The following is an 11,478-nucleotide window of genomic DNA, read 5'->3' as shown; positions in this document are numbered from 1 at the left end:
TTCCTACGTGCCAGATCAGTCCGGTCACCCTCTCCAAGAACACGCGTGCAGGCCACACATATGACAGGTTTAGCCTGAGACTATCTTCTGGGGAAAGGGGTTCGCCTTAGGCTGTTTTTCCTAGGAGTAGCAATTCTGACTCTTCCCTCCCCCACACCGCTGGATATCCCGCCGGAGCCCTTGCACCGCTGGATCTCACAACCTCAATTAGATATTTGAAGCCGCAACTTAGTAACGGATCGCTAGGAAGGCCAAGCTAGTGCCGCGGAAGATACAGCCGCTCCAGCCTTAGCGCCCGATCGCGAGAACAGGGGCGCAGGCGCAAAAAATCGCCTTCTCGCTGGCTCCGCCCCTTCTCTTTCTTTGTCTCCACGTCCGGTGATCTCGCGAGAGTTGGGCGGCAAATCCCGCGAGCTCAGACCTAGACCTGGGGTCGACTCTGCGGCTCTCGCGGTGTTTGCGCGAGACTGCTCTTTTTTTCTTCTTCCCTTGCGGGTCCGCCTGCTTTCCTCCCCTTTTTCCCCGCCCGGCCTCCCCCTTCTTACCCCGCGGGCCCCCTCCCCGCAGGGATAATATGGTCTCCGGCGATGGACGCCCCAAGTGCAGGTTAGTTTCAGTCCGCCCCCTGGGATGTGGCAGCTGGAGACGCGCGCTTCCCGGGCTCCGGGTCCTTTGCTTCTCGCTTGGAGTCACTCGGCCGGCTCCTGGGCCCTCTGGGCTCAGGTCCTGCTCCCTTAAGGCCTGCCTGCTGGGCCTCACTCTCTGCTTCCAGGCCCCGAGAGCCCGGCCTCGCCGCCCTCGCCCCGCAGCGTGACCCCATCAGGCCCGTCCGCTCCGCCGCTGGCCTCGACCAGTGGCGGCGTCAGCCTGTTGGCCCCTTCCAGAGTCTTTCTGGTACTCCTCACTTAGCACTACGGTCAGGGAGAGGCCCACTTTCGTCCTCTCCCCGCCCCCCATTTGTAAGAGATGAGGGTAGGGGCCGGCGTCTCCTTGGTTGGGTGTCTCGCAGATAGTTGTTTATTCCGCTGTCCAGCCTCAAGTCACTCCCTCTCTCTGCCTCTGGAAGCAGAGTGGGGGGCGGTCAAGGCCGAACACTGGTTAATCAGTTCCCAGACCATTTATTGCAGCTCTGGGGCTCCTCCGCCGCCCCCCCACCCCCATCCACCTTCCTAGCTTCCTCCTCAATAAAAAAGAGGAAAAACATTTAGTATACCCCCAAAGTGAGCTCTGCTTATTGCTTCTCATTTCCGAGCAAGGTCCGAACAATGTTGAGGGTCCTGCCCACCCACCGCAATGAGTCTGCACAAAAGCTCTGAATGTTCTTTAACCTCAAGGCTGCCTCCCCACCACTTTCTTCAAGAATGTAGGAGTTGGGGTACATTCGCAGGAGACCCCTGGGTCTTTGACTTTGTAGTTAAGCGTCAATTCATGCAAAACCAGGAAGACATGCTAATATACCCAGATGTTTTGTTTTTCACCTTTACCCTTAGTCTTAAGACCTATTAAGGTCTGACCTGATAAGTTGTTTTGGTTTGGTTTTGATTTTGTTCACGTTGTTGACTACAGTGTAAAAATCTGTCTTTTGATTATTTTTTTAAAAAAATTCTTATAGTTGTGGCGGTTCTCAAATTGTCCTGTCTGTATTTATGCAGGTCTTCACAAAATATACCTATACTTCTTATAAATAATTCTTATTGTCCCTTTCTAGGTATTCTTTGTTACCACATTTCAAGAGTTATTTTACCAGTTTTTAATTTGACAAGAGTCATGGTTTAGAATTATACTATCCAATACAGTGGACACTAGCTACATGTAACTATTTAAATTAATTAAAATTTAAAACTCTGTTCATTGTAACCATATTTCAAGTGCTTAATAGCCACATGTGGCTAATGGCTACCTTGATGGACAGTGCAAAGAATTGAACTTTTGGACCACTGCAGAAAATTTTATTGGACAAAGCTGATTTCTAGCTATTTTTTTGTTTGAATAAAGGTCCTTCGTATCTGTGTTTAATGGAAGTGTAATTTTTTTTTCAGGATATGCCTTTGAGTACCTTATTGAAACATTAAATGACAGTTCACATAAGAAGTTCTTCAATGTACCTAGACTTGGAGGCACCAAGTATGGTAATGTTGCCTAAATTTTCTTGGGTTCGTTTAGATTCTAATAATAAAAATGCAGTGGTTGAGCTGAGTTGAAGAATTTGTAAATTTATTTCCACCATGTTGTAGCAGTACATCTACACATAGATGTAACATTTTAAACACTCTTCTTGGGACAGCTTTTATTTGAGGAAGATGTAAGCCCATACCTTACTTCTCATTTAGACTCTAAGTTAATGTAGTAATGATTTTTCCCCCCAAAGAAACTACTAATACAATTTTAAAAAACAGCAGAAACCTGACTGGTGATATTTTAGAGCTATTAAATGTATATTTTAATTCTTCAAGTGAACAGTGGCCACAGTTCTTTTTTTTTTTTTTTTTTGGTCTTTTTGCCATTTCTTGGGCCGCTCCTGCGCATATGGAGGTTCCCAGGCTAGGGGTCTAATCGGAGCTGTAGCTGCCAGCCTACACCAGAACCACAGCAACGCGGGGTCCGAGCCACGTCTATGACCCACACCACAGCTCACGGCAATGCAAGGCCAGGGATGGAACCCGCAACCTCATGGTTCCTAGTCGGATTCATTAACCACTGCGCCACAACGGGAACGCCAGTGCCCACAGTTCTTGATCTGCTATCCTTTGAATAGGAATCATCAACAGGGCCCACTGGTTTGAATTGTTCACCAGGGCCTGATTTGCCCAGGCTTGTGCACCAGAACTCTTGGCAGACCTTTGCAGGCGCCTAATCAGGATCAAACCTTTCACTGAAGTCTAAGAAGAGTGAATTTGGCGGAACCCCAGAGTACTGGATGGAAGTCTTGACTTTGTTGACAACTGAGTACCTTTCTCAACCAGGCCAGTGAAGGGAAGGCCTGCTTAGAAGAGTGATTTAGATTATTCAGACTTTTCAGTGAAAACTACTTGAAAAGATAAATGCCAAATCGATTGCAGTTTTGGAGGGAGCATTTCCCTTAATCTTTTTTTAAAAACTTGTGTTAAGATTGTGTTCATGATTTTTCTGTAGGTTTTAATGGATATAGATGTTCTAGACTGCCATTAGCAGTGTTTTCTCATACATTGTGAGAAAATATATATTGAGTGTATTTTGGTGAATATCCGTATCTTAGAATTAGGTTGCCATTTAAAAAATAAATAGTTCAGGAGTTCCCACTGTGGTGCAGGAGGTTAAGGATCTGACATTACCGCAGCTCATTTGATCCTTAGCCTGGGAACTTCCATATGCTGTGGGTATGGCCAAAAATAGATAAGTAAACAGTTTACCCAAATCCTTTATGTTGCATGTTTAGTTGCTGGGATTAGCATTAAGAGAGATTGGTCGTTTTCTTAATGCCATGTACTTTCCATTCACATTTATTTTAGCTCTTCACTGATAATGAGTTTGTATTAATTTTAAAAAGGGAACAGCTTGGTTGATTATCTACTAGAAGGATTTTTTATTTCCCTTCTTTCAAATATCTAATGATTCTGGCTGGGAAGTTTCTTAATCCAAATTTTATAGTTTAATAAAGTAAAAGAACATATATGAGGATTTTTTTAAAGTTGAGTATAAGTTCCTCTGTGGATGATTTGTGGAAATGCACCTACTTGAAGATATTTCCCAACTGCAGAAAATAGTAGGAAACTACAACTGTAAAATGCATTTACAGAGTGATTAATAATTTCAGAGCTATATTATCCCTGCAAAAAAGCTGTCATGGGCATCTGTACAGAACTGAGTTCCAGAGTACCAGGGTTTTTGTGACCATGATAAATAATAATAGAACACCTGTAAGTATAAATGTCTTTAAGGCAAAAATTGGTTTTTTATTTCTGTGGGGTTAAAGCTTTTTTTTTTTGGTCTTTTTAGGGCCATAACTACAGCATATGGAAGTTCCCAGGCTAGGTGTCAAATTGGAGCCGGCCTACACCACAGCAGTGCAGGATCTAATCTACCTCTTTGACCTACACCGAAGCACATGGCAACGCTGGATTCTTAATTAACCCAGGTCCTCATGGATACTAGTTGTGTTTGTTACCCCTGAGCCATGATGGGAACTCACGACATTTTTCTAACAGAGTGGTTTTATGAGAGGTTTATTAAGTAATTACCTAAATTTCTTAGTAAATACTTAGTAGGGAATAAAATTTGAAAGAAGAACTGACTTTGAAAGGAGGAGCAACTTGAGTAGAAAACCAAAAATTCCTGTTTCATTTTTGGAAGGACCAGATTGAATGGCCTCCCAGAGATGCGTTTAGGAGACATTGCTTTGGTAATCGCCACGGTTCGGCGAACAGCAGAACTTTCTTTTCTGCTTCCCACGTTCTGGTGCCTGCCAGGCTGAGGCTCGCAGCTGTAGTATACAGTGAAGTGCTTAATGGAGGGAAAGTGTTCTCACTGTCTTATGTGTTGGGGAGGAAAGATAGTTGAGAACACCCTTCCAAGCTCCCTGCTAACTGTATCAGGAACATCTGCATCTGCAAGGAACGGGAAACCTACTGTACAATGGCAGGGTTTATTTTTCTCACATAAAAAGAAATCTGGATGTGGACATACTGGGATTGTATAGCACCTGTGTCATATGTCAGCAAGGACCTAGACTTCTCCCTTTTTTCTGTTTTGCTTTCACTTTTTGGGTTGCAAATACCTGCTCTACCTCCAGGCATTATGTCCATGTTCAGGCAGCCGGAAGGGCAAAACAGGAAGAACAGCCCTCCCCAGGAGCTTTTGTCTGTATCTACTTGGTCAAAATGTCATTGCCACTCTCAGCTTTAAAGGTTAAAAGATGGCTATTAGGAGTTCCTGTCGTGGCGCAGTGGTTAACGAATCCAACTAGGAACCATGAGGTTGCGGGTTCGGTCCCTGACCTTGCTCAGTGGGTTAACGATCCGGCGTTGCCGTGAGCTGTGGTGTAGGTTGCAGACGCGGCTCGGATCCCGCGTTGCTGTGGCTCTGGCGTAGGCCGGTGGCTACAGCTCCGATTGGACCCCTAGCCTGGGAACCTCCATGTGCCGTGGGAGCGGCCCAAGAAATGGCAAAAAGACAAAAAAAAAAGATGGCTATTAGCTTTCCTGCATTTGCACTAGAGAAAGGCAAGGGGTAAGTGGGTGAAATGGTTGTGAGTGAGTGAACTAACCTAGGCTATCTGCGTCACTAACAATACCTTCCCGTATTAAGTTTGTCGTTAAATAGAATGCAACACGACTTATTTGATTTCTGCTTTTTTACTGCCATTTTATCTTTTTGCTTCCCAAGTTTATACTCAAGGATCATATGGAAGTGGACACATTATGCACATTGACTGCATTTTTTTTTTTTTTCCTTTAGGGCAGCACCTGAGGCATATGGAGGTTCCTAGGCTAGGGGTTGAATTGGAGCTGCAGCCTCTGGCCTACACCACAGACACAGCAACGCAGGATCCGAGCCGAGTCCGTGACCTACACCACAGCTCACGGAAACGCTGGATCTTTAACCCACTGAGCAAGGCCAGGGATCGAACCCATGTCCTCTTGGGTACTAGTTAGTTGGGTTTGTTAACCACTGAGCCACAAAGGGAACTCCCTTTTTTTTTTTTTAATTTTTAAAAATTTCTTAAATTTCATTTTATTTGTTTTGAATATTGGGCTCATTATTAGTGCAGTTAACTTTTTTTTTTTTGTCTTTTTAGGGTCGTACCTGTGGCATGTGGAGGTTCCCAGGCTTGGGGTCTCATTGGAACTGTAGCTGCCAGGCTGCATCACAGCCACTGCAACAAAAACTCACTTAATTCAGCACTCAAGTAGAAAACATGCTGTTGCAGTTTCCAGACATCCAAATGCAAAGGAAGAAAGCACAGTCAGGCTTATGGGAACTAGAATTTCTAAGCCAGAGGCCATTCTTTTTGTCCCTTAGAGGTTGCCTGTTCTCTTTATCCCTGTTTCTCTCCAGCTCACTTTATTTATTAGATACTGTGTTAATACCCAGCATAACCACTACTTGACTCACCAGCCAGTTAAAACTGTTTGTATATCTAGATGACTTTTTCACCTATTGTTTTAACCTATAGTTAACCCACAGTTTAGCTGGGCAAGTCAGGTATCTATTGCCAGTCAATTATCTTGCTGGTAGGCACACAAGTCCATGTTTTCTCATCTTGTCTATTCCAAGGACTCTGGAAAGGGCTGGAAGTTAGGTAAGCAATGAAGTGGTTTGCTTGTGGTGCTTACATGCAATACATGACTTTTGTAAGGAGTACTTTTACCTAACATGATTTCTGTTTCGTCTACAACTATGTGCTTGCCAACCCTCCACATTTGTCCACTGGACTGTTGATTTTAACTGCTGTTGTAGACAATTTCTGTTCTAGATTAGGTCCTTTTGGTAGCTGAAAACAGACACCCACTAGCTCAAGTAAAGAAAAATTTATTTTAATGATACAGAGCTCCCAGGCAAATGAAATGTGGCTATATCTCAAGAAAATGGGCAATGGTCCAGAGTTGAGGGAATTCTTTATTTTCTCTCTGAGCTTCAGATCCCCCCCCCCCCCCCCCCCCGCCCCACTTCTGCTCCTTTTACTTCATTGTAAACTAGCTGCTTCAGCCTACTAACTTTATACATGCTACAAATGGCAACCTCTGTCTCTAGCTTAGTTCTTAACTTTCTGGTTCAGTCTCTGTCCTGATTGCAAATTCCTGAGAGAGGAATCTAATTGTCCTAGTGTATTTTTCCACCAGGCTGTTGGTCATTGACCTGCCAAAGGATTGGCTCTTGCTTCATTGCTATAGCCAGGGAGCAGTGGGACACTGAGCCCTGTCCATTCAGGCACCATGCAGGATAGGATGTCTGTTATGTTAGCAAATGTGCCAGATCACATGCTTACCAGGAGCAGGAGAGAAGAGTTTCTGTACCTTTATCAACGATAATATTATTTTCCTAGTTTTCTTTAGAGCGAGTGAAAAAGAACAAGCTTAAAGAAGCAAGAATCTGTTTTCTCTTTTTGCTTTCTTTATACTCTCCATGGCAATATTAAAAAAAAAAAATCTTTCTTGGAAATCAGTTACATTTAACTTGGTTCCAGTTAGAAACAATACCTTGACTCTAATGAGGCATGGGCATTAGTTAATCCTTTCTCAAATCTGGGGTTACAGGTCCTTCTAGAACAGTTAATCTTTTCTCTAGGCTCTTGGTCTTGAGCAAGGTTTTTGAGTTTACCCTATAGCTACTCTGGCAGGTTCTTACCAGTTAACTTGCTCTCCTAGTCTGGACTCCAAAGATAACTTCCTTGGGGCTTCAGGCACACCTAGAATATTTGAATGTTTCCCCTTTCCTTCAGTCTGGTGTATTTCTCTGTCATATTTATATAACTAAAGCCAGTTAACACTGCTATCTCCTATGGGTAATTTCTTTATCTACTGTTTAAACATGGAATTATCACTTTTAAGAAATAATAAAACCCTTTTACATTATCTGTCTTCACTACATTGCTTTGTGTTAGGCAGGGAAGACAGTTTTATGCAGTTGAGGAAAATGAGGCTAAAAATCTGAGTAATTTGCCTAAGGTCACATGTCTTCTAAGTGAGAAAGTTGGTCTTAAGAGTCAAAATTTCTGATTTCAGACCAGCACTCCCCCTGCCCTCACCACACCATTCTTTTGCCCAGCTTAATAATGGCAGTAATAAAGTGCTAGTGTTTCTTGATTATTTACTATATCCATTCTGTAAGATAAGTTCTGTTATTATTCACTTGACCAAGGTCCCCCTGCTAAGTACCGTTACCTAGTAAATGATAGAGGAGAAACTTAAAATTTTGTGATAGTAAATAAATAAACCATGAGGATTCCTGTTGTGGCGCAGTGGAAATGAATCCGACTAGTAACCAGGAGGTTGCGGGTTAAATCCCTGGCCTCGCTTAGTCGGTTAAGGATCTGGCATTTCTGTGAGCTGTGGTGTAGATCGTAGATGAGGCTTGGATGCTACATGGCTGTGGCATAGGCCAGCGGCTGTGGCATAGGCCAGCATCTGTGGCTCTGATTAGACCCCTAGCCTTGGGAACCTCCATATGCCGCAAGTGCAGCCCTAAAAAGCAAATAAATAATTGAGTAAATAAACTGTGATGTCAAAACCCATGATTGTGAAACTGCTACACTGGGGATTCCATGCTCATACTTACAAGGGCTGTAGAAGCTCCTTAAACAAGGGAAGTGGCCCTGGCTGGAATTGTGGCAAACAGGAGAGCAGATGCCTTATATAAAGGAGTAGGTGCTACTCAGTTCCAGCAGAAAGGTGGGGTTGGACTTGTAAAATTGTGTGATACTTCAGAAGCCAGAAATTGGAACTTTTCTGTAAAAAGTCTCTGGTTTTTCAACATTGGCAATTAAACTTTAAAATGTTAAAATCCTGCAGAACAAACAAAACATGTCTGTAGGTCAACAGTTTGTGACCTCAGCACTGAGAGATACATTTATTGCCTAATCTTAGTAGCAGCCATTTAGCCTTAATTGGTAAGATCTGCAGGCCTTGGAACCTGGATATGCTTTTCATCAGCTGCCTCCCATGTAAAATAACTGACCTCAGCATCTTTTTTTAAAGCCTGAACCACCTGTTGGATCTTCCACTGAGTAATTGATCGTAATTGATCAAAAATATGTATATTTTGTTAGTGACTCATTTCAGGCGTGTGATAGCATAAATTATCATACTTTTTCAGTTTAAGGTACAAGCTTGTTCTGTTTCCCCACATGTCTTTTTCATTACCTATCTTCAGAGGATTAGCTTCCCAGATTCATAGGGTTCTGCAAATTGCTGATTAGAAGAGGCAGTATTAATCCAGCCCAGTTTTTTGCTTGGTACATGGCATCCCTCAACAGTGCTGTTTAATTCATTCAGCTAACATTGAGTACTCACTTGTTTCTGGCAAGTGAAAGAGGACTAAGATAGCATCTTTGTGCTAAAGAAAGCACACAGTTTAGTAATGGAAAATATGTATGTACAGTGCTTTATTATGTTGTAGCAGTTTCAGTCCAACCAGGAGATAGAATGAGGGAAGTTTAATATAAATAATGACTAACTGTAATGCAAGAGTAATTGTAAGATGTAAGGAGATTCGATATGGTACTGTAGGGCTGACAATACTCCAGGAAGAACAAATTGGAAGAGGTTCAAACCTCATTGGAGAAGGTGTGGTTCAGCTTATTAGCAGAGAAGTTTGCTAGTTTAGCCAGTCTGGAGTTGCTGGACAGGCAGTAGGCCATCCTTTGGAGTACAGGCAGGTACCTAGGCAACCAGCAACTGCTAGTGTGGGCGTGTATTAAGAGAACAGATGCTGGCAGGGGCAGGAGCCCTTCAGAGTACATGGGCCATGTGGGGGGGGCTTGCAGAAGCAGCAGCAGCTCAATGTGTAACTCTGGGCAGCTTGCAGGGGAAGTCCAGATCCTGGCAGAACAAAGATTATTGTTATCTTAGAGGCTGGCTACCAAGAGAGAAATAAGAAATAAATTATTTTTGTTTGGGAGAAGGGGGTGTTTATTTGCATCTTCCCTTGCTGTAGGCCTCTAGTAGTTACTATGAAATAAGACAAATCTGCAAGTTATTGCACCTTAATGACAGTGATTTGTGATTTGTTTTTTCTTAGGGCACTCTTACCTGAAAATCACTTTTAATACTAATCTTCAAATGATAGAGTTAAAAACCACTGAGACCACTGAAATTATAACAAAAGAGTAGCCCTGCCCCAAATAATATTCTCTGCAGGAAATACTATTTTTAATTCTTTTGGCTTTTTTGGTAATTGCCTCCATATTATTAGCCTTGCTTATATAGCTGTTTCTTGATTTTTTTCAGTTTTAGACTCTCACCAATGAGAATTTGGCACTTTTCCTCTCTCCTACATATATCTCATATACCTCTTCATAGGATAGTTATAATTTTTGCTTAAGTCATTTTTCAGTTGCTTAAATTATCATGACTGTAAATATTCTCAGCCAATCCATGTAGTTGATGATTGCATCTCATTTCTCTTACAACCTTTTTTTTTTTCCGGAATTAATGAGTCTTTTTTTGTTTGCTTGGTTTTCTGTGTCCTTATCAATAATTCTCCAAAAGAACTAAACTGCTCCTGGGATAATCAGGTAAAATCTATCAATTTTTTCCCCTTCTTTTGGCAGCATCCCATTTGGACTTCATCTTCTGTTCCGTTTGAGACTAATTGCACTGTGGCTCACACAGCATTGCCCTGGAAGAGTCTTTGCTCTTTCCTGTGTTAGAGATTCTATTTCCTATATTTCATGGTTTTAAAATTTTCCTTTATTTCCCTATTTTATAGAACTTATCCCAGTAGTTTCCTAAGAAAGAGTGCCTGAGAAGTAAATTTTTGTGAACTTGTCTGATTAATTGATAGTTTACCTGTGTACAGATTTCTAGCTTGGAAATTGATTTCACCTGGAATTTTGAAGGCATTGTTATATTCCCTTCTAGCTTCTCACACTCCTCTTAAGAAATCCCGACTATCCTGTTTCCTGGTCTTTGTTTCTGATTGTCTTTCCTCTGTGTAGACATGTGCTCTCAGCTTTCTCTATTCTGCTCAGTCCATTACCATCAAACCAACCAATTTCCAAAATTTTGTTAGTTTTGCTTCCTCCTGTTTCTTTGTTGCTGTGGATTTATAACTTTTTTCTTTCTTTTCTTTTTTTTTTTTTTTTTTTTTTTTTGCTTTTTAGGGCCACACTGGAGGCATATAGAGATTCCCAGGATAGGGGTCAACTCAGAGCTACAGCTGCCGGCCTACACCACAGCCACAGCAACTCAGGATCCAAGCCACGTCTGCGACCTACACCACAGCTTATGGCAATGCCAGATCCTTAATCCACTGAGCGAGGCCATGGGTGGAACCCAAATGGATCCTAGTCCAGCTATGATGGGAACTCCTAACTTTTTTTCTTTACTATTATCTTAGTGGGTTTCAGGAGGGAGTGGAGATAATTACTAGTGTTTATTTTTACTAGAAATCTGACAAAATACTTTCTAGAAAGATACTTTAAACAAAAAAATTCCTGATACTGTTTTTCCAGAATAATTAACCAAATAGGAAGTTAATTTTTTGTGTTTGCTTCTATGATAATATTTTATTTCTCATTATTTCCCCATGCTCTATTAAAAAAAAAGTCCCCCTTGGTTTGGGGGGCTTGTGTTTCCAAACAAGATAAGAGTGGAAACTAATATTTGTTAATTACCTACTATTTGTCATAATATGTTTGTGTGAGCGTTTTGCATGTACTAGATAGATGATGAGGTAAGAGAGTCTTCAGATCTCCATTACATAGCTGGCATTCTCGTTTTAAGTGAGAAAATGAATCAACTTGAGTAGCTTTCCAAAGGTCATACCTATTGTAAATAGCAA

General features: G+C 42.0%; 1 protein-coding gene across 1 annotated transcript in view; it reads left to right on the top strand.

Annotated features, from left to right (window-relative positions):
* The first annotated feature begins 431 nt into the window (after window positions 1-431).
* Window positions 432-11,478, top strand: part of IREB2 (iron responsive element binding protein 2) — a 44,944-nt gene continuing 33,897 nt past the window's right edge. Inside the window, exons 1-2 of the mRNA XM_047795473.1 lie at window positions 432-606; window positions 2,040-2,129. Coding sequence (XP_047651429.1) covers window positions 588-606; window positions 2,040-2,129 — 109 coding nt within the window. The 5' untranslated portion in view covers window positions 432-587. The remainder of the gene's footprint in view (window positions 607-2,039; window positions 2,130-11,478) is intronic.

This window comes from Phacochoerus africanus, chromosome 9 (genome assembly GCF_016906955.1).
Source record: "Phacochoerus africanus isolate WHEZ1 chromosome 9, ROS_Pafr_v1, whole genome shotgun sequence".
Lineage (NCBI taxonomy): Eukaryota > Metazoa > Chordata > Mammalia > Artiodactyla > Suidae > Phacochoerus > Phacochoerus africanus.
Note: the sequence above shows the minus strand (reverse complement) of the source record. Positions and strands in the feature narration are given on the sequence as shown.